This window comes from Camarhynchus parvulus, chromosome 5 (genome assembly GCF_901933205.1).
Source record: "Camarhynchus parvulus chromosome 5, STF_HiC, whole genome shotgun sequence".
Lineage (NCBI taxonomy): Eukaryota > Metazoa > Chordata > Aves > Passeriformes > Thraupidae > Camarhynchus > Camarhynchus parvulus.
This window is the reverse complement of record NC_044575.1, coordinates 41471789-41496266: the sequence shown is the minus strand read 5'-3', so window position 1 is coordinate 41496266 and position 24478 is coordinate 41471789. Positions and strand designations below refer to the sequence as shown.

The 24478-nt window shown below is 36.7% G+C and overlaps 1 protein-coding gene across 3 annotated transcripts in view; it reads left to right on the top strand.

Annotated features, from left to right (window-relative positions):
• CEP128 (centrosomal protein 128) overlaps positions 1-7261 on the top strand; it is a 98986-nt gene extending 91725 nt beyond the window's left edge. For all 3 annotated transcript variants that reach the window (XM_030949092.1, XM_030949091.1, XM_030949093.1), the window contains one exon: positions 3877-7261. In XM_030949092.1, the coding sequence (XP_030804952.1) occupies positions 3877-3983 (107 nt within the window). In that variant the 3' untranslated portion in view covers positions 3984-7261. The remainder of the gene's footprint in view (positions 1-3876) is intronic.
• The last annotated feature ends 17217 nt before the right edge of the window (positions 7262-24478 follow it).

Genomic DNA, 24478 nt, shown 5'->3' with positions numbered 1-24478 from the left:
TTTGGCTGGGACATTAAATATATTTTGTTTATCTATTGCAAAGAAAAGGGCTGCCCTTGAATTCTGAATCTCTGCTTAACAAGTCATACCCCTGTAAGCTCTGTAGACCCTCTAGTCTTCTGAGGGGCCACAGAGATGTCCTCAAACATGGATTCTTTCCAAGATCTTTCATGTGTGCCAGTTAGTCCCATGCTTGTGTAGCATTTTCTCAGTGAAAGTTGAATTCACTAATGCTACTTCAATAGTGTTTTTAACTGTTTTTTCTCTACCCCCATGTGCATATACAGCTTGTGTTCATGTGAAGTCATGGGATCTCTGATTCAGCTGGGAAATGTTCAATAAAACATAGGGCGTATTAGGTCTTGATTGGGTATGTAGGCACACCTTTGCATGAGTGTCAAAAGTAACTTCAAAACCAGGTTTTAAGGGGATTTTTAAGCATATCAGTACAAGGATATCAAAATACTTCTCTTCAGAAGGATATCATCTTCCATTTATTTTCAATATAGCCAGTTTGTGTACTGGAAACCTATTTAGAAGGTTGCATTCTCTTGAAGCCTATTTCAGGCTTCATTGCACTTTGAAACGTTGCATCTTTCTATGAGTGCTGTGGTACATTACTGCTCGCTAGTAAGTCTTGAGCTGATCTTATGAGGTTAAAGGTAATTGGCTTCTCTTCCTTTCAGAATCTATGGGTTGGGGTTAGTATCTTTTTGCTGAGCATATTGAATAGCAGTAGTTTGAATAAGGCATAGGAGATAGTACCTCTGTATCGTCTGTACTGCAGGAACACTTTACCTTGACTCAGAGTTGATTTTTCTGTTGTCCCAAACCTCATCCCTGTCAAAGTCTTGCAAATCAAAGTACAACTGAACCTGTTTTGGGTATAGAAAAGAAGTAACCCATGCCTCACAGAATGTTCAGATAAATGGCCTCCAGCAGTCCCTTCCAGTCCCAAGAATTCCAAAAGTGGTCACTGCAAAAATTTACTGAAATTTTAAAAATACAGCATAAGTGTTCCTAAACTATTTCAATGTCTTTATACTGCTTAACCTGAATTAAACAACCTAGGACTTTCTTGCTTTAAATCTTTTAAATAAATTTTAGGGAGTTTTAAGAGAAATAGGATCCATGTGATCTGAATACCAATCTGATGAAACAGTTGTGCATATTTATTCTCTGATTCAACTGTTTTTTACCAGCACTAAGTACTAAATTTTCTGGAAATAAAAAAAAAATTATTAACAAAGGACAGTGGTGATTCAATTCACTATGTAGTGCTTATGGCACTGAAATATGTGGATTACTCCACAGACTTTGGTTTTTGACTGATTGTCACTTTATCTGAAACTGATTTCCACCAGTCAGATGTGTATTTTGAAGTTGTTGGTATAGTTTTTGAGGACAGTGAAAATTCTGCTGCGGTATTTGCATTAAGGAGATTTTTCAGTGAGTGGCAAATGAAAAGTCAGCTACTTCACTCATGATAGTCACAAAAACATAATGAACTTTAAAATTCAGTAATGATATTAATTAATTATCATTTGAGACTTTGACAGTGAAGTATAATTTGACATCTTTGCTCCCAAACCTACTGTAGCTTTTAATAAATCTTCCTATACATGTCATCATCTATTTTCTGTGATTAATTGTCTCCTTCTTCAGAAACAGAAGGATGGAGATTTTTTCCTTCATTTGCCTTTTGGAGCTGTTTGCAAGCCTTTGTGATTTATATTTCCCCATTCCATCTCTCTTCAATTCATGAAGCCTTACAGACTATAGATTAAATAACTAGTGCTAGAAGCTTCCTTCCCAATGTGGGTTTCCTATGACTTGTGGAGAGCACCCAGAAGGAGAGCAGACTCATTTGTTATAATTTAACTTATTTGTGAGGGAGATTGTGGGATTTAAGTTTAAAATTGGTTGACGAAAGAAGGACAGATAGTATGGGAAAATAAATAAGGGAACAACAATCTGTTTCCATATATATACATATATGTTTACCAAAAATTTGCCAATGCAGCAAGCAGTTAAAAGGAAAGCAATTAACATCAACATTGTGTTTTGTTTCTGGTATAATTTCTGCAATTATAACAGCTTTTCCATTATAAACATATTTTAAAATATGTTGAGGGAACATGCTTTTATTTCTGTACCCGTTTTCTTAGAAATTAAGAAGTTGAAATGAGAAAATAATTTATTCAAGGAAACATTCACTAGATGTGGTTTGCAATCCATATTATTATCAGACCAAAATGGTTGGTCCAGCCAGTCACTACTAGTTGTTATCTAAAAAATAATCCTCAGAAACTGTTTTTACGGCCACTGTATTTTCCTGAAATTTTGAGTACAAAAGTCCCTTGAGTTACACATGCTTTGCATTTACTTTGTGCATTGAGTCCTGCCTTTCTCTTTGCACATTTCATCACTTCGAGGTTTTAACCTGGATGGTTTCCCAGAAACCATATGTCTTAGAGGCTTTCTATTGTTGCTGCGAATTTATATTGCAGGGCTTCATAAGTTGTGATGGACAACACTCTTGTGTCAACATGGTATGTAGTAGGACTGATACCACAGCTGAATAAAACCAAGCTGTCCTGAATGTAGACTTTATTGTCAGAACAATTAATTTTTGCACTGTATTGCTGGTGCCTGTATTTATCCCTCTATTTATACTTTTTCATAAATTCTTAAGACTATTTTTATTGGCATTTATAAATAATGTAATGTACTTACAAGTAAAAAGACATTGCAACATCACTATGCTGTGGGCACCCTTCTAGAACAAAACCTAGGGCTGCTTAAGCATAAGAACTTGGAATGACTGGAAACTTGACATCATGACTTAGAAAAACGCAAATTGAATTAGTTAAGCAATGAACTTGCTTTATGATTTTTTGCTTTACTTTGAATACTGTCCACAGGAGGTACCACTGACATAGCATACAGCAGCAGAGCTTTGAACCAATTCTGAAAACTTTATGCTGAATACTTAGAACTCACTGTTATACCAATGTCCCAAACACAGTGATTTCATTCTTCTGAAAGTGAAAACATCTCACGCCTCCTAACCAAACTGTGAAGTCTTGCTCCTTGTAAAATAACTTTTGGTTATATATTGCTACAATTTTACTGGATTGTCAAAAATTGCACTCTGGATATTAAGTAGGACAACTTTTCTTCCATGCTTGTGCTATAAAGAAGGCCATTAGAAGAAGGATATGTTGTATAAGCTGCTAACCACTTTCCTTCTGCCTTTTGCTAAATGTTTGGATATTTGATTTTTTTTCTTCAGCATTTTATGATAAGATGTTTTGTCAATTCATATTGTTTGGATTTTGATGCAGTATAATATATTTAGAAATAAGCACTATATGTGTACCCTGCTGTGAAGGTATATACACAGTATGACATTGTATGAGCACCTGTTCAGTGTCACTTGGTGACTCAAGTCCGTTCTGTTGGTAAAGATATTCCTTCACAAAGTTTTTGAGAGGTTTGTCTTATTTAAACAAAAATTCTGGAAAAATAAATGGAAAATATTTCTTAGTGTAAGAATCAAATTTTTTTAAACAGAGTCTACATTTTTTGTGTATAAGAAAGCTCATGGCTGTGCCTGTATTATAGAGTATTAAAATATATTTCTCTAGAAAACAAAGAAAATATTATCTTCTCAGTTATGAATATTGAATATTTATTACTTGCTGAATAAGTTATAATATCATATTATAAAATACATGTTTTAAATAAAAACTAATGGCCAGTCAACCAAATCCAAGTATCATAGGTTTGAAAAGGCCTCTAAGATCATTGAGTCTGACTTAATGTATGATTCTGAAGATGCTTAATCACCTTTTTTGTGTGACTTATTTCTAGCCCTTACGAAGGGGATGGTTCCTTTGGATACAAGTGGCACCAAGGAAGATTCTACTAATGTTGCTGTTAGTGAAAAGAAGCTGCAAGCAGAAGGAGGAAAGCAGTAGAATATTTTATGAAACCACACCAGTTTTCTCTGTGGTAAATTCCATTCCACTTTTTTTTTTGTTTTGAACAGTAGTAATTCCATCTGCTGTAGGAGTGATGCACCCTTAATGATTCAACAGTTGCCAAACACTCAAATGAAAGAGCACCAAGACTAATTCTAATGAACTCTTTTGATAATTTAGGTGACTTGCACACCAAAGGTTTTCTGAGATTTTGCTATGCTCTTGTATTTGTTTCTGCAGTCCTCTTAGACAATATTTATTGTATTCCTGAAATACTGTGAAGTGAAATACCTGTGACATTAATCTTTGCTATGAGCTTATTTACCCCTATACAGGAATTGTTCTGACACTTGTTTTTTAATTATATTTAATAACATTAATGATAATGAAAAAAACATTCAGAAATTGCCTATTACTATGACAGAGAATAATTATGCAGTGTTGTACAGACACATTTGTGATTTTAGGCTCCTCAGTTTGAAAAAATCATTTAAGAAAGAAGTGATAAAACAAAATTTTCTCAAAGCAATTAAAAATTCACAGCTTGGTTTCGGGTTCAGCATATATGTATTATAAGTTATCTAGAATTATTCTTTTGGCCAGAACACTTTTATTAGATGGCCTCAATTAGGCACTTTAAAGAATCTGAATCTCACCCATCTGTATCAAGAGTGTTGAACAGCACTTCTTTGTGGCTGTGAAAATTTTAAAAGCAATGTTTAATGTTCATTTATTTATTCTGTTTTGTTCTCTATTAGACAAGATGTGTTATATTGATTGTAAAATACTGTGGAAATAGAATACTGCTCATTTGTGTTTGATATCACTATTCTAAACAAATTGGACACAATTTTGCGTAACAGTGGTCTCAAAGAGCAAATCAAAGAATTTTCTGTCTAAGAATTCTGCTGTCTAAAGAAATGCAAGTGTTTCTGATGGTTCTTGTTTCATTTTCCTCTCAGCTACTTCTGGCTGGATCATGGCTAGTGTGCCTTAAAAGACTTGCCAAAGCTGCCAGGGTACTGTAGCAACATTAACACCATTCAAACAATTTTATTTTGCAGACTTCTGTAATATTTAGGAAGCCTATTTCTTCTCTGAAACACTGTTATTTTTGAGCACTGTAGGTGTCTCAGGTATAATTCACAGACCTTGATGTGCCATCTCAAAAGAGGACTCTTTTTTTTTTGTTTGTTTCTGTTTTTGGTTTTGGTTTTGTTTTTGTTTTTTTTTTTTTCCAATACTCTGATGAAGTGTTCTGTAGTCCCAGTGGGTGCTCTGGACCATGCACTTCTTGACAATCACCTTGTGTTCATCCTGTTTCAAACAGCACAACATGGTGAGAACATCAAAATCAGACACAGAAATGAGAAAAAGACTGAGTTTATTCTCTGTTCATTTTCCATGAACTTAAATTGCTTAAGACTAAAAAAAAAATCTGACATGGTTGAAAGTTTTCTTTACCTTTTGTTTGTTGTGTATTATGCTGTGCATGGTAGTGCTGGCATTGGCTTTTTGCAAACTTCTGGCACATCTCCTCATTCAGAGGGTCAAGAAAACAAAACAGGCATATCCATCTGTTCTGATCTCAATGGTCATGACAGGAACAAGAAAAAAAATCAACAAATAAACTGCTCTCTACAAAGAGTGTGGATGTCATGAAACAGTGTGTAGCTCAAGCCGCAGCTACTATAAACTAAACTTACTTTAAGTGGATCCAACATTTGTAATTTATTTTTTTTATTAGATCAGAGCAGAGGTGGAAATATGGCATTGAAAATACTTTAAATGGTTTGGTCTGCTGAAACTTAAAAATTGCAAAACAAAATGTTAGCAGCTTGCAGACTTTATGGTACCTGCAAATTATGGCCAAAACATAGAAAGGTCACTTTAAAATATATTATTAAGCAGTAAATCATGTTCTCAAAACGCCTTATGTGGTAGTGAGGTCTGGTGCGTGGATTGCTGTTGGATGAATGTATACCCCAACTGTTTTACCAAAGTTTAAATGTTTTTGTGACATGAAAGTAGGTAAATAAAGGGGCCTTGGAGAGTCTTAGCTGAGAAGTAATACCAGAAATATAATGTCCGCTCTTTTTCCTAAGGAATTTGTAAAAATCATACCATTTTATGTATTTATACATTTTTTCCTGACTTGTAACTTAGAAATCTGAAGTATGTGTTCTTAAAACAGGATCGCTACTGCTTTATATTGTTAGAAAACTAAGGATAAGCAGTCTGATTTCCCCCATTATTACATCAAGTATTGAATCGACTTCTGTACTACATAGGACAGAAATTACTACTGGGTGAACAATTTTGCCTTTAAAACTTGAAGTATGTTCAGTGCTCAGTATATTTGCCTTTGCCCATGTGACTGGGTTTTCATCAGTTTTATATCCCTTTATAAAATTTTCTCAAAGGGGTGGAAGAACAGAAGAGATGTCAAACCACGCACACACACACACACACACACAAAAATTCTTACTGAGTAGACTTAGGGACTCCAAAGCCAGGAAAATTTTTCTTAAATTTACCCTCTTGGCATGGCAGTCTAGATAGCATGTAATATTTGTCTCCCTTCCACCTTTGATAGAGGTTCATATTACAAAGTGAATTTTATTTCCTCTTTACTGAAGGCTAAAGTTCCATTCATGACATTATGTGAAACTGTCCCTTTGTGGTTTAAGAAATAATATTTTTTCCATATTAGTCTGAAATAATATTCTTCTGCACAGTTTCAGTTTTTAAAGTAGAAAAGCAGAAAATTTTTAAATAAAACCATTTGTATATTTCACATCTTAAAAATTGCTGTCCCTTCTGGTAGCCAGATGTTTTTATACTTTAACCCTTTAATGATCTATTACGCAATTCTTACCCAAAGCAATAGTTTTCAATAATCAGAAATATGGTATTGCACACAAACACAATGATGGTTTAAATCTTTGTTCTGTTTAGCATTTGGTAAATCAGGCAATTTTTTATGTATGTACTAAGTACATACAGATTTTATAAGCTAGTATCAGGCACTCTTTTTTTTTAATGCTGCAGTGAAATACAGTGCTTCAGTACTGTGCTTTCAAAAATGTATTGGCCCTCAATTTTAGCATCAAATAGCTGTCACATGAATAAACTATGAATTTTATGCCCTTCAGTTCCTAATGTTTTATAGCAGACTTGAGAGTACTTAATTACTTGTGAGACTATATTTACTAAACAGACAAAATAATTTATTTTTATTGTGTAATTATGTCATCCTAAGAAGAAATGTCAAAGTAAAAATAAAGATTAAAATTTTACGGTGCAAAACAAAGCAATTTCTTACATTTACTTCCAAATTTTTGATGGAAACTGGTCTTCACTGATGGTGAAAGTACTCCTTGGATATTCAAAGCTCAGCCACATTTTTACTGACTATTACAGCAAAGTAAATAAAGAAAATTCATGAAAAACCCATACAACAAAGAAACTACAATTCTCAAATCCATTTCTGAGTTAAGAAATCTGCATATCAGTTCATCTCTGGCCTGCAAGGCATAGTCTTTGCTCTGGGTAGCACTGAATGGTTTTTCATGAATGAAAATGCTTGTATTACTCTGGAAGGAGATCAGTAGGTATTTTTGTTACACTGATTATAATTGTTATGACTAAATAGGAGAAGTCTGCAACCTGGATGTATTCTTATATCTATAACATGCAGGAAAACTTTTTCATAAATTTTTGTGGCATTGCTTGTTACAGTAGAATTTTACAGTATCCATGTGTCTGCAGTGTGTTAGTAACAAATTTATCTGTCTAAACCCTTGTCACCCCACAGAAGTAATTGATACTGCAGTTAATGTGATCTGCAGGTCAATAGCTGATGACACAGCCTTCTCAAAAATGGATGTGCAGGAGGACATCATACAAAGTCCTGTGATTTTGATGTAATTGTAGAATTTAGAAGCAGTTGTAGAGGAAAAGTAGAAGGGATGGAAAGCAATTAAATTAAAATTTCAGAACACTCTTATTCTTGTTGCCTTAGCTTAAAAACTGTCTTATAGCTAGTATTTACATCTGAATGAAAGTGATCCCTAAACCAAATTCCATCTTGGATAATTTTTTTTTTCATGGTTAACTACTTTCTACTCTAGCACAACTCAACTCTTTACTGTAAGCATGTCTGGGTTGCTGTGAATATGAACTTACTTGCGTTTCTATGTAAATGACTAAATTAGATTTTAAATCTGAACAATATTTTTATGCTCTGTACAAGAGTACAACGAGGAGAATCCAAACCAAGTCATTCAAAAATCTGCAATGCTTCTGGAATGTTGACGGCAAAACTGAAGGACATTGAGCTGCTTAAAATCCAGCAATATCCAACTTTTATCATTTGTGCTAACAATAGCTCTCCTGTTTCTAAAGCTGAAGTTGCACTTCTGTCATTTTTCTGGCAGAAATAGTGAGATTTTTTTTTCTTTGCCCCTAATAATGACAAAATCTGTAGTATGAGAATATGCAGTGATGATATTTTTAAATTTCTATATTTTTATTTGGGAATCTACCAGGTGCTACTTGGAACTAAATGTTTTTGGAACACAGTTGTTAACATGTTTTTGTTAAATTATTACATTTAAAAACACGAACTCCATAGAGATACCTCTTTTAGGATAATTTTGCTGTCTGTTTTTAGGGACATGGCTCTTTGATAGATGTTTTGTGTGAGTAAGTACAACGGTTGTTCTTGAGTAGTCTGTCATTTTCACCTCTCTTCAGACCAGAGTTGTTTTGCTGTTAGACTGCTTTTCTCATCTGCCATCTACAGTGCACTAGTATGTTAGAAGACACACCATCATTTCTTCACCTACCCACTATCAATAATTTTGGTAGTTTATGTTCCCATGGAATTACACTAGTGTTAATGGCAGTTGTTTCTTATAAGCTCTTTTCATATGAACTCTGACACTCTTATTTGTTTACTAAAATAAAAGCTACATAGTAAATGGACTAACATCAGGTCACATGCTGTCTAATTTTAAAGATTATTCTACAGGCCAAAGTAAATATCTCTTACTACATTAATCTAGATTTTCTGATTGGCAGCATTGGTTCTACTATCAGTTTGTAGAAGGAAATGGTAAAGGATAGACTGTGCCGCAGTAACCCTGAAATATTATTGATTTGAGGCAAAAAAAGAGACTACAACAAATTTAGACTAAGTGCTTAGTCTAGAACCTAAAATACTCATATTAAAAAGTATATTTCTTCAATGTGTTAATATCAAATCATCTTCCTTATAAACAGTTGCTGGCTCCTAAAATATTTTTGAAAAGTGCTACTGAAATTTGCTAAATGCGATCAAAAGGATTTCTGTGTCACTCACACTGTTAAACAAGCATGGAACTGGGAAACAGCCCAATTTATGTTTCTGGCATGAAGCTCTTCACAGAAACCACCAGTGATACAGTTTTGTATTTAATGTGGAAAACTATGAGGATGAGCTGTGTTTTGCTGGTGACCAAGAGAGCAGTTTGCATCTGTGGCTGTTTGGTGTAGGGAGCTCAGTGCATGCACCATTTTTATTGAGGCTCTCACTGCCTTGTGCAGCACTGACAGCACCATTTCACTTGAACAGCTGCAACCACGAAGACATCATGGAGCTGGCAGAACTTTTGTTACATATTTTGACTAACAGAATGTCAACAAGTCCATCAGAAACTTGGAGTTACTTGTTTTGTCTTCACTGGAGCAGTCTCCAGTGCAGTCATAGAGCTGTAAGATGCAGAAACCTTTGTTTAGTGTGAGCTACATCAGCAGGGAGGCTTGCTAGCCATGGAATGTGAATCCATTATGATCAATGTTGTTCATTGATCAATTAGAGGTCTACAAATTAACGAAAAACTAATCTAAAAAGTTTTTTACAGTGAGACAAATTATTCTTATATGGTAGTCAGAAAATCTCTGCAAATATGAAAAAATGAAGTACCAATGTCAAGAAACACTTAATTTTTCCAGAATGCAAGTAATTGCTTATATTTCAGTAGACTGACAGACTAAAATGAAGCTCCTGAATATGTTAATCAACAGGCATCAACCCACTTTGTATCATCTCTTAACATGTGAGACTTGCTCGCTTTGATTTAGACTTAACTGTGTTCCATACTTAGGGTAAGTGTGTTACGTGTGCTGTGCACTGAGTAGCAAAGTTGAAATAATTCCAGCAGGCAGCTGAGGCAGCTGATGTGCTACAGAAGGAATACTGGCTCTTGCAGTGTATTTTAACAAATAGCTCAAATATTCAAATTTCTGCTGTGGTATTACGTTACCAGAAGAAAGCAACAAATAAAAAAATACTTGAATTGTAGGTGAGGGTGTCAATACAATAACAGTGTATTCCTGAGGTTTTAAAGGTGTATCACTTTTAAGGCTGACATTTGTATATGTGCTTATTAGCAAATGCCTATATTCTATTTTTTTTTTTTCCCTTGGGGCGTATGAGAAGAAAATATGTTATTTGGTTTTGATTTCTGGAACATGTTTTGCCATCTCATGCTGCCAATTTCTGTTTATTTGGGGTTAGCTAAAAAACTCAACCATCTAATTCTGATACTTCATTACAAGCGCTCCTAATTAAGTTAGTTAATACATGAGTCACTTTCCTGCAGATCTTTTGTTTTCATTTCATTTGAATGAAATACAGTGTTTTTTTCCGGCTAGTGTCCTAAAACTAGAGCAAAATTATTCTTGTGAACTAGAATTTTGGTTGGGACATTCCAAAACTAAGATTTCCCAGGCAATTCATATATGTGACACTGAATATATTACATCATATTTCCCAGTCAACTATTGTCAATGCAGTATAGTATAACGTAACAGCAAAGAATCTGCAGAATTTCAGCAAATAATACGGACATGAAATGTTTCTGTGCTGGTATGAAGTCAGAAAGGTCTGTTTAATACTTCTAAACCTTATTGCATTGGTTAACGTGACAGAAATAGGCATAGTGGAATGAAATTCCTCAATATTGAATTATTTCTTGAGATACAGTCCTTGAGTGTTTAGCAAGGAGTCCAGTTCTTTGTACGCATTGAGGTTCATCTTGATGTAGTAACCAGAACTATTGTAATTTCCTTCAGACTTGATTTCTGAAACATAAAGGTGTGTTCAGACTTCTAATAGCTGTGTAGGCATCAGGTATATCCTGTCCACATAATTATATCTCTTTCTTATAGACATTGACATATATAAACATGTTCATGTGGTGTAAAATTTTTCTGCTCAAAAAGAAAGATTGCCTTTTATGCTTGGAAATCCTGACTGCAGTAAAGGTAGCAGAGGCCTTGTCTGTAGTATCAGTGGAGTTACAATTTTTGCTGAGTTTTAGCAAAGGGGAGAGAAATATTTTCTTTGTCTATTTTTTCATTGCATTTTGAAGGTCTGCAAGTCTGCAATATGTGTTGGTTTGATGAACAACAAATGCTGCCGAAAAATACGTGTTCTTATAAAAATCATATGGTAGCAAACTCCAAAACATTTGGAATAATTTGACACTACCTCATTTTTATATTTTATTTTTTTCAGAATCTAAGAAATGAGATTTTGAGTTCATTTAGGTTCCTGTATTGTTTTCAAGACTAAATCAAAGTTATATCATGGAAACCATAGTACTTCTGAATAACATCAATCCAAGCTTTTGAAATTTGAAAAATTCTGAAGCAGCTCTTTGATCCACTTCTGTGTGGTCTACTACAGCATTTTCAAAGTAATGAAGCCATCTCCAAGGAGAGATGGTTCATCTGTTAATACGTATCAATCGTGTTTCACACTGGTGACTAAATGTTTTGTTTCATATCAGTTTTTCAATTGATCTAGTAGTTCAGTGAGTACCCAAAATGGGGATTTTTATGTATGTGGGGAGAAGCTAATTACATCTTACATCTAAATTCCAGTACTGTTGGTATTCCTTCTTAACAAAAGACTCACAAAATAAAACAAGTTTTGATTATTTTGTCCTATGATATTTTAGTTCCAAGATAGCTTCACAAAGTATTTGCAGTCCACTTTTTCCATTATCTGCCATCTTTAAGGAGGAAAAAAGTTCAACTTGACTATCTTGAGAAGTATGTAATGAATTAAAAAAAAAATCTAGAATCTTAGAATCATTTAGGTTGGAAAAGACCCTTTAGATAAGTTCAGCCAAACTACTGCTTGACTATTACTTCCTGAAAATTACATGGATGAACGTAAGTCTACAGGTTGGATTTTCAGAACACCTCATGCAGATTTAGGAACAATGCATTGTAGAAATACAAAAGGAAGAACTGTTACCATGTTGGTTTGATGCACAAGTCCTTGCCAACCTGTGAAATCTGAGATACTTGGTTACATGCCAGCTATGACTCATGTCACATCAGAACACCAATTTTATTGTTGAGTTGCTACTCTGACTTCAGAATGCCTGTGCCTGATTTATACCAATGTGAAGCCAGAATGAAATCTCATGCATAAAGCCTAAGTACCAATCAAAGTACTAAGTGCTGAGATCTTGTCAAGTGATTGCAGTATGAAGTATATGAAAGCTGTCTTTTGTGCCCTATGTTGCTGCAAGCTGGAAGTTTGGCACAGACTGCAGGTATGTTTAAGTTTGGTTAAGACTCTGCTAGGAAAGTTCATATGTTAATTTAACATCAACATTTGTACCTACTTTCTGCAATTAGACTGTAAAATGTTAGCCAATGAGGCAGTAACAAAAATATCAAACTACATTGCACTTTTGCTGACTTGGGACTTACTCCAAGCAGTTCCTGAAGTCAGGGTTGCAAGTCTTCAATGCATCTCAGGAGATAGCTGGTACCTTTGCAGGATCAAAGTTGCTAGCTGTACTTGTAATTTAAAGTATAGCATAAAAACTTGTCATTTTTGTAAGCTAACATAATAAATTATTTTTCCAAGCAATGCATAGCATCTGTATTCATTTACCTAACATTGCCAAACTTATGTAAAGGCCTGTTTTATGTAATTGATCTTTTTTAGTTTTGTAACATATAGATGTGTGATATGGAATTACGTTGCCCAGTTTTCTTCTTGTCTCTAGGAGCAATTGGTTTTTTTATTTTGTTTTCTTTCTCCTATTGTAATATTTGTTTAAAAACTAAGCTGATAGTTTCATTATGAGAATAAATAGTTTTCTTCAAATGTTTGTATTCAAAATACTTATTTAGGTCAAAGATTTGTATGCCATTAAGGACCCAAAAATCTGGCAATGTATTATGGTGTTACAGTAGGAGTGGGTCTTTACATTGACCATTACTGACAGTGTTTCCAGAGGTGCCCTTAATTAGGAGAGGCTGTTGTGCCTATAGTGTCTTAGGGAGTGTGAACAAGTCTCAGGGTCTCTAGCTGGTCAGAGTGACCCCCAGATATGTTAGAAAGTCTCTTTTCCCAGCCCACCGGTTGAAGAAGGAGTCAGAGCTCTTCATTTCTGGGTCTCAAGGTTGTTTATTTTATCTTATCTGTAAAATTCTTTCCCCTGACCTGCCGAGGTCTGCTCAGCAGGACAGTCAGAGGCATTCTGCCTGCCCCGGGGTGGTGTTATCTTTTTATACTAAAAACTACGTGTACAATATTTACAATTATTTTCCAATACATATCACCTATATTAGACAGTGTGCTTCCACTCTAAACCAATCTAAAAGTGCCAAAATCGCAGCAGAAGATGGAGGCCAAGAAGAAGGAGAAAGGCTGGACACACCCAGGTTCCTCCATCTTGCCCCCTGAACCCCTATTCTAAAAACCCCCAAAAATCTATTTTTCACACCAAGATAAATTCACTATCGTTATACTTAAACTTTTGTGGCTTCTAATTCTTCATATAAAGGTTGGTAATTGCTTTTTCCAAGGGCTAAATCTAAGGCAATGGGGTCTTGGGCTCTGTGCCAAGGTCTCTGAGCCTCCTGGGCAGGGGCTCGAGTCCTCCGGAGCAGCCAGAGGAATTTCCTGGGTTCTGACAAACAAGATGTATCTGATTGAGCTTGAGTGTGGACAGAACACATGCTTCCATCTAATTGAACCTGCTTTGTAGTCAATGGAATCTGTAGCATCCTTCATCTCAGCCCAAAGTAAGCAGTCAGGGTTTGATCAAATTGCAGTGAACTGCTCTAACTATATAATTTAAATCTCCATTTAGTAAAAAGGAGAATCAGGCATCTGCCTTGGATGCTTGTTGCTTGCAGTATAGGAACCATGTCCACCCACAGAGTGGGGTCTATCCATGTGTGCTTTATCTGGATTCCAGGGTAAGTTCTTTATTACCTTAAATAAGAGACACCCCTGGAGGCAGTGAAATGGGATGCAGTTAAACAAGCAAAGAGATTGAGCCATGACAGTAATGAAACAAAAATCATTGTTGCTGGGAGGTTCCACACAGCTAAATTTCTATGGGAGCATTTAATGGAAAACAAAGCCTTGTATTTTAAAATACAAAGTAAAACAAAACCAAACCAAAAGGTATTGCATAATTGCATATAATGAAGTTTTCTTATTCTGGTTTCTCACGACTGGCCAAAATACAGTTTCTTTATATACTGAGCAATCACTTACTGAAAACCTGTAATTATTTTACTAATTTAATTTTCCTCAGTTACATATTCCCTTGCCTTTTGAAATGAAGAGGTTTTGCATGTATTTAACATTGTTTTTTGATCTGCAGTTATTATGTTATTATGACAAACTTACTTTTCTTTGGACCATTGTTTTCACTGATGGTAACAGAGTTGTTTCTTTCACACATGATTATTTCTCTCTTCCAGCAGCTGTTGCACAACACTTTTGCCTCCTTAAATCTGCTATTCCAGAGGCTCTACCACCATTGCCTTGGCCCTGACAATTGAGCTCTTGTGATGTAAATACCCTACAGGCTCCTTTACAAGTGAAAACAAGTAGTTTATTCTGGTTTCCTTTTGGATATCTTCCGAATGTGATCCTTAAGCAGAATTTTAAAAGCAGAACCTACTACTGTCTGGAAAACTGCAAGAAAACTACTGCTGAAAGCATCAATGGTTCTACAGGAGACAGGATGCCTATGAGGACAGGTCAGTCAACATCTCTAGTGCTCTTGGCAATGGATACCACTACAGCTCAAACAGCTCTTCTTAATGGGTAAGGAAAGTAGGTTGATAAAAAGAGTGGACAAATTGGTGTAATAGGAGTTTTAGTTGTAGTCTCGGAAAAATGCTGTGACCTCGGATAAAAGTCCCAGCTGGCCCTCAGTTAGTGTGGACCATAAGATATGCTTGTTTTATAAGCCAGGAACCCACTGAACTATCAAGTGATGGTTCTTCCTGGCCTGACCCTGTGTACCTTCTGGTGACTCAAATTCCGATAGGAACTAAACCAGAGAACAAGATTGGGTCTACAAAAGATTCCCCAAAACTGGTGAATAAGAGCAACCGACAATGCTGAAAATTACCATTTTGATTTTATCTCAGGAGCTGAGAATTTTGAAACAGTCTGTGTATAGCAAAGTGCAAGCACAGTCAATTTTGTCAATTTTATATAGTAATTTTCAATAGTCAATTTTGTGACAAAACTTCCAAGCAGGTAATGATACATCTAACACTGAATCTAGCACAGACCTGCAACCAACAACAGTGATAGAGGGCAGCTTATGATTTCCTTACCATCCCTTGGAAAAAACTATACTATGACTTTACTAAGAGATGGTCCCAAAAATTCTCCCACATATATCCCGTGTAGAAATACAGTGTTATTTATCTTAGTTTATGGTAAACTATGTTTGTGGTAGAAATAGAATAAACTCAACTTTTAAGACATGCACCAAATACAGGTGGATACAGACATACACCAAAATAATAAAATTTGCTAGCATAATGTAGGCTAGGAGAATATATTTTCGTATTTTTTAGCCAGGTTTTTAGTAATTTTATCAGAGTTCCTGAGAGTTGTTCTCTTGACATCCCTTCTGTTGATCTTACCCTCAGGGCATATGCAACCTTCCATTTCTCAAATCCTTTTGTCTTGTAATCCCCATGCAATGAGTCACATTTGCTTTATTTGTTTGAGACTGATGGGGTCAGGAACCTTTGAAAAAAGGCAGGAAGATGACTTCTCCTCGAGGAGTAACTGAATGTACTTAGGCAGAAAAATTTTCAATATGTGAGATGGGGCACTTGGACAGGAAGAACTCAGCATTAGGTGAAAATAGGACATTGCAGAGAAGAGAGAACAGATAACAAAGCCATACCTGAGCAGTGATTGAAATTATAATTACTGGGGATCTAGGAGGCACTGTGCATCATTGGCTGCATCTCAGAAAACCATCATGTTGTTGATCTAAAACCAAGCCTGAAAGAAAGGACTCATTTGTGAGCAGGAGAAAATTTTTTTTACAGATACTTTCAATCTTCCTCTGTTTTGCTTAAACATTTGTTAGGACCCACCCCTCGGACAGGGTAACTGAGGTTTTCCTTAATAGATCCACTGGGCTTCATTAAAATGAAACAACACATAACCAGTGTGAGTATGTGCATATATCTATATCCATATATCAGTATCTATATATTTTGGGACAATTTGGTTTCAGTGGAAAGGAGGTATGTAGCCATTTTGGGTATTGTCTATAGGGCTATAAAAATATAAAAGTATAAAGACAGCACATAAGGAAAAGAGAAAAGTAGAAAGAAAGGACAAGAGTAGAGTGTGAGAGGAACCCCTGGGTCCACAAACAATACTTGGTTGATGGAATTTAGATATCTACAGGTCGAAGTGATGGTTGCTGTCTTGACCCATTGGGAGTGGGGGGAGCCTGTAAAACAAGAGCTTCAATGGGTTCAAAAGTTCAGTACATTCAGGTTCAGGTAGACACACCTAGAAACACCTTGGTGGGAGAGTTTTACACTGTTTTACACTGTACTTAGCAGCACTATGGATCATGCTTAATTCTTTGGTGGAAAGTCCCAGAAATGAGTTGGGGGCGCTTGAGAGGTCTTTGGTGGTTGGTGATCCCTTCTAAGACATGAGGTCTCTTTCTCACACCTGCATAGTTGAGCCAGTTGTGCCTTATCAGAAGGGATGAATGCCTTCAGACTTCTGTGTAGATGTCCCAATGCCTCCTGGGAGGTGAAGGGAGGGAAATTTTACACCTGAGCCCTATGGGGAGGGAGGACATTGGCATGATAAAAAGCATTTTCCCACCTCGGAGGATCTGCTGCTTATCTACCTTTTCATTTACTGGGCTCAAATCCCAGATTGTTGCTAAACAAAGATTAAGGTTTGTTATGATCATCCTCTGGTGGTGGGAGTGCACCCTCTCTGCTCCTGGGCTGTTCCTTTGCAGATCTGAGGTTTTGCCACAACACGTGAAAACTCTCCTCCCATTTGGTTGGGGCATGCAAACCTGGCCTTAGCAAAGCACCTGCTGCTTTTGCAAACATCCAATTGTTTAAGTCTTTTAACCTTTAACATTTGTCTCACAATTATAGAAGCCTTCTGCTCAGCAGGACTATTTACATGCACCTGTCCACTTATTTTTTTGTTCCTGTTCATTCCCTGGCAGCTATTCTAGTTTGTCCCCTAATTCTCCTTCCTGTTTCTAACTCCAGCCTCTGTCTTTGGAGGAAGCAACTACTCTGGTCTTCTACCAGAAGGCTGTTAATTAGTCACAAGTTGGCTAGAGATTTTTCTTCTTCTTGATATCACGTCCTTACTTAACATGCGCATAATTGTTCAGTAAGGAAGCTTCTTCCTAGTCCTTCCTAGGGCAGATGATATCTTCCATCTCCTTTGGGATCTTTTCAGTTAAGACACGAAGGAAACCTTTCTTGCTCATTTCCAGCCATTCCACATATTCCATTACTGCCGAGTTGAAGTATCTTGAGGCTATGGCTGCAGATGTCTCTGGCTGGCAGTCACCCCTGATTTAGCCAACTTTCCCCATACTTTATTGGCAAGAACGGAGCTCAGAGGAAACTGCCTAAAAGGCAAATGCTCTCTTAAAAAGGAAAAGTACCTGAATGCAAATTAAGGCAATATTTTTGGGGGGTGTGTAAACCCAGGAAGAGTGGTACCATTTCAAACAAAATTTCATCTAATCTAGAATTGTCTCCAGATATCAAGAAAGTATTGAGAATTTTGATAATATATGATGTGGGTTTTTAAGGGTATATTTCCAACATGTAACAATTTTAGTTTCATGGAATTCCTGAACCTGTGGTGATAGTCTCCTAGTTAATGATAGCCTTGAGGTTTCTTTTTGCTGCCATGAATTTGTTCTGATACTTTTAGAACTTGTATGAGTTTTATCATCTGTAAGATTCTTTAGCAGAATTTGGTGACATAATCATGCAGTGTGGATGTGGTTAGCTTTCTGACTATGCCTCCTGCAAGTTTCCGATTCAAGTGGCCTAATTCTTAGTGCAATAACAGAATTATGTCTTCTGAAGACCCTTCTTTTATCATGAAAAGTGCTCTTCCAAAATAATGTGGAAAATCAGAGACTTAAGTTGTTTCTTTCATCATCAGTTTATGATGTGGCTGCCTTGTATGTTGCAAGTGCTTTAGCAGCAAGGATCCCATCTGGATGGGAAATTTTTTAACAAGGAAGAAAGATCTGTTGGAGTTGTTACCTATTCAACAGAGGTTGGAGTTTTCTGGTTTTATTCTACAGCATTTTGAAGACAACATGTGAAACAGATTTGGTGAACTTTGATGGAGGGTATGTCCCTTAGGCACAACCTAGTTTCAAGAGAACACCTTTTTTTTTCTGAGAAACCAAGGCTGTTCTGAACAGATAAGACTGGCTAATAAAATAAATGAGACTAGCTCATTTTGATGGTCAAAGGGGATGGATGGACAGAAGATACCTGGGGCATAGCAAGACTGCTTTCTTCAAAGTGGAGTTTCTGAATGAAATTGGAAAGAATCGATGTTCCCTGTTCCCTCACATAGCCTAGACTAATTAAGTATAGACTAATAACTGTAACTGTGTCTTTTTATCTCACAGTTTCATATTGGATTGGTTTTTTATCCTGAAATTCAAAGCCCACGTAATCTTTTGTTGGATCTCAGCAGACTGCTCTAACACAGGATCATTAAGAATCATAGAATTATTAAAGTTGGAAAAGATCTCCAAGATCATCAAGCCTGACCTTGTCCAATTCTACTCAGAATGTACCATGTTACAACGTGTTTCTGCATCTCCTAGACAGTAAATATCATATTTACTGTGATTTAAGATAGAAACTTTAATTCACAGCTTTTCAGAGCTAATTTACTAATTTCAAAGCTGGGAGCAAGTGTGTGTTGCTCCATATTGTTCTGTAGCAAAGGGCCATCTAGCTCAGTGTCCTGCCTCCAACATGGGTAAGGAATAAATTGGTAGGCAAGAGTTTAGGCAAGTATCTGGCACTGCCTCCTCAAACTATTCTCCCAGCTTCTGGCAAACTGTATCTCAGAAACCTCCTAAACAGAAACTTGCAATTTTGTTCTGTTTTTCTGGTTAGGCATTTGTGGGGAGGCTGCTGCTTTTCTGCAGCTAGGAAAGAAGCTTTTTCCCTGTTAGATGCATGAAAGGAATTACCCTTTGTGTGATAGTACAGAGTGCACGCAAACCTAATTTTTTTTTCAAGCACACACAAAACTTAATCTGCAGAATAGCAGCCACTGCTGCACACAGCCAGGCTCTTAAATCAGTTCTCATCTCTGCCTATCTGGAAGTGTTTTCTGGAAGGATCCATGTTTTTTCAAACTTAATGGTTCTGGGGAAGTCCATTGTTTTGTGGAATAGAGGAGGGTTTTCCTTAACAATTCTTATGACCACTGGAGTCTTGACCTACTTCTATCCATGCATGTGCTACAGGCAGCAGAGAGGTTATGGCTGGGAGGGGCTGCTCTGCAGTGAAGTCGGCGCTGACAGCGGTGTCTGCCACGGTGCCAGAGGGACTGATGTGGGTGACTCAACAGGGGTTGTTCCATTTGTTTCGGTACTGAAACAATGTCACAGCCGGATGCTGGAAGCTACATGGGGGATGAGATGTAAAAGCCTCCTTTTCAATGCTCCATTACTCTATTTAGTGTTTGCTTGCCTTCTCTATTGTGCATTTGATGAAGTTTTAATTATTATTTATTATATTGTTAATGCTACATGCCAAACACTGGGGATGCAATGGAGATGGTTGGTAAATAAAATAATTAGTATTATGCTCAAGAATAATGGCCCCTTGCACAGTGAATGTCATGAGTGAGCTGGTACTTCTCCAAAATTATTTTTTTTACTATTCATAGTTTTACTGTTCATAGTCATTCTGTACCTTTTCTTCCTATGTGCTAAGTCTGTAATGAAACCTTCCCTCTGGTTTCTTATGGTAGATAAGGAATTATATCTACTTTGAATTTTCATTTTAATTTCCAGGTATGAAGAGTCTTGGCCAAAGTTGCAAACTTGTGGCTAAACCAGAAAGAGTCCTGGTCCCCAGTTATCTTTCAGATAATTGCATTATCTGAAAAACTCTACAGTAATCTATTTAGGTATTTATGGGTAAAGGTCTTTATCTGCACTAAAAATGACATTAAATAATCTAACAAGTTGTCTTTGTTAGTAGGCTAAACAGAAAAAGAGCACAGTGGCACTTTTTTCATCACAAAATGTAAGATATCATTCTACTTTCCAGTTCTGAATTTTTTGAAACTGGCAGCAGCCTTGAATTGTGTCTGTAGATTTTGCTTTGCTCAGTTTGTGTAAGTGAGCAATTGGGAGTAACAGCCATGTCAAGCACAGAGGAGAATTAGATATCAGTTGAGGGAATAAATCAGCGCAGGAAGACCTTGAAAGCCACTGCATGAGTTATGAAAGGAAAAAAACTCTCCAAAAGGCAGGACCCTGTGATTGTTTACAGCCATCAGGAAACATCGATACTGCTCCCAACCTTCTTTGCTATTTAAGGAAAGAAAAGAAATATGAAGAATTTAATTTTAATTATGTAAAATAACATGCCAGGGAAGTAGGCCATGCCAGGGCCTACTCTGCATCTAATATTTCACATAATTTGCTTGCTGTCCTGGCTCAGAGCTGCTATACATGCCTGTCATGTGAACTGCAATTCCCCAAGGCTTTGGGATTATTCAGGTTTGTGCCATAGCACTCTGCTGCTATTGCTTTAAACCTGATTAATGAATTGGAAGTTGAGTTGATTTAGTACTTCAGGTTCCAGCATAAAATTAATGGTTGCAGAAACTTGTTGAGGTTTGTTTTGTTTTTTTTCCAGTAAATATTGCCTTATTCTCCCTGTTGTCTTTGCAGAAAGGCAGAGAAGAACAGTAGGTTAAAATTCAATATAAGTGTTTCATTAAGCTGTGGAAACTCAGATACCAATGAGAGGACAGAAATTGAGTGTAAATTACCCCTCCCCAAAAAATTTCCAGGCAGTGTTGGAACAGGTACTTCAGCTGCAAAGACATGCAAAAATGCTTCTCTTTTGTTCACCTTCCAGCTAGGAAAATGTTCTCTCCCCACTTAACAGCAGCAGCAGCAAAAAATTACAAACAAACCAACAAAAAAATCAAGGGAATGATCAAGGTCTGCCCAAGTAAGAGCAAATACCTTTCCTGTCCTCCTTGGGGCTGCTTGGCATGACGGTAATCGAGTGTCCCACTACCCTGGTACAGCCTGAGAACAGGAAGGGTGCCTGATGCGGCAGCACACCCCTGCTGCTAAGCCAAAGTGCTACAGAGCACTACAGTGTTTGCTGTGCTCCCAGCTCAGAGAGGACGTTTTGTTTCATCTGTTCTGGCAACTTCACAGTTTCCTTTGTAAGCTCCTGAAACTGAGCTGTGCTTGTGTCACATGAGATGCAAAGGGCAGGAGAAACTGGGTTGGGATCAACAGCACAAAAATCTGAAAACACAAGTGAATCTAAAGACTAAAAAGCATTTAAATCATAGGATCATGAAGATTGGAAAAAAATTCTGCCCTTTGCATAGGTGCAGCAGATGAAAATCAGCAGCCAGAAAGGAAAAGCTGCTCCAAGAGCACCAAAAGTGTGCCATTGGGATAAACTACCAAGAGGTCCATTGGCCTCCTCCTGGGAAAGCTGTCCATGCCTAAACCTACCCTGCAATGATGCAGGCAAGGACAAGAAACTAGAAAGCTACTGCTTCTGGAAAACAAAACCCTTTTCCAACCCTTTCTACCCTTGCCTCTCCCTGCTGATGAAAGGAAAAGGCAACAGAATGTGTGTAAAGTTCTTTGTGGTGCACATTAATAAAAAGGCTACATTACTGAGTCAGACTCTATGTTGGTTTTCAAGGATAGTAGTATAGATTTTAGAGTTTCGGGTTACTGATAGCACAGTATTAATATGTTCTAAGTCTTGGGTTTTTCATACAGATTTAACACATCTAGTGAACGGAACTAAACAAACCCAAATAATCCCATGGGTTTATGTGGGACGATGTCTCAGCTTCAGATGTTTCAAACTTTGGGCGTTCATTTCCTTTAATATGGTCTCCAAAGGTCTGCAGTTCAAAGGCAAAAAAAAAAAACCCGAACATTTGCAGTTAAATAACACTTCGTACTGTTTATTCTATTAGTGATGGTGATCCACATGCTTGTATCATTCTTTCTATCAGAGTTTGACACTTGTATGTCTGTTGTTGGGCTGACTGATAGTTACAAAAGGCTGTTGCTTCAGTCATTGCTTGAAACACTGGAATGAAGCCCGACCCTCTTGGACATTTTAAGTAGCTGGTTTATTTGTCTTTCCAAAGCAATTTATCTAAATAGGCCAACACAGTCAAATTACATGGGATTCTAAATACATTCCACTGCCCAGTCTGACATCTTAATTAGAACTTTTAAAAAATAATGATTACCTTTTGGGTCCCAAAATTTCACTAACCTCTTTTAAAAATTGGCCAGTGAATATCACTAGCAGCCACACAAAACTATTTGTTTTTTAACGCTGATCAGACTTTCCATTGGCACATATCCTGGCCAAAGGAAAAAAGAAAAAAAGAAGGCTGTGAGAAGAAATACAATTTCTGTTGGTTCAAAAACAAAAAATCAGGGAATAACTGATAGTTCCAGGGGATAACTGATAGTTCCAGTTGTAATCTTGATATTGCATAAAACCTTTTTATCCACCTTTGTCTGCTTTAAAAAACCATTTATTTTCCAATATAGTGTAACATGCTTGTGTTGCACAATATTGTGAATAATTTAAAATATCACAATGATTACATTGGCTTTCCCATGCTGCTTCCAAATTTTTTTGCTGCAGGGACTGTGTAAGTGGAGCTATTTCTGTTAAGTGTCATTCTGAGTTTTTCTGTATTCATTTTTAAATTACCTCATATATCTCAAAGTGGACTATCATCTCTGAATGAAGGAGGATAAATATCTACTCAGAGAGAGTCTTTGGAGTGCATGAAAGACAGTATGAGAGCTCAGAGATGAGGATTTAACAAGATGCTAGCTAGCATTACTGCTTCCTTTAATTTTCTGTGGGTTTATAAAGTGAAAGATGTTTTAGACATTTTACAAACTTCTTGAATGCAGAGTCAACTAATTTACACCAATCTTTCAAATAAAACAAACACCACTAGCCCACCCCTTCTTTATTTGTGTTGTCAGAATTGCAAATGGTTCTCTTAGTATTTTCCAGGTGCTTGTCTAGATACTGAACTGTAGACATTGATAATTTCTTTTAAGATAATTGTACCTGGTCACAACTTACATCAAAACTCCACTATTCAAAGTAAGGCGAGTATAGTTTTCTAGAGATTAAAATAAATGTGTTAAACATTAGTTATCAGCTTTGGTGCATAAGAACAAGGCTCCATTCAATGGAAATTAAATTAGAAGTTTCATTCCACATGCCAAACGCAAAGAAGCCTCTGAGAGACGCCAGAAGCGGGAACTGAGCTTTGAGACAACTTCAAACCATATTTGTGACCACTTTCATTTTAAGTGACCAAAATGAACCAAGTCTGACATGAAATTTCATAAAAAGCAGACAGCTGAGATGTGGGGGCTTCAGAACACTCTGCTTTGATTTACAGATTCACTTGTATTGTTTGCTAATGCAGACAGCCTTTGTGACTTTGTGAAGTTTCAGCTTTCTGTGAGCACTTTTTTTAAAGCAGTTCGCAGTATTTACTGTTTTCTTGAATATCACTTTCACCTCCACAGGTACATGCAAACTATCTGAAGGAAAATAGCTGGATAAACATATCATATGATGTGTGAGCAGCTGGATCACAGGTTGAGCACAAAGGGTTACAGTGGCGTGGAATCAGACTGGTGACTGGTCACTAGTGGGGTCCCACAGGGCTCCATCCTTGGCCCTGTGTTCTTCAATATCTTCATAAATGACTTGGATGCACAACTGGAGGAGATGCTAAGCAAGTTTGTAGATGATACAAAACTGGGAGGAGTTGTTGACTCCCTAGAAGGCAAGGAGGCTCTGCAGAGAGACCTCAACAAATTAGAGGGCCA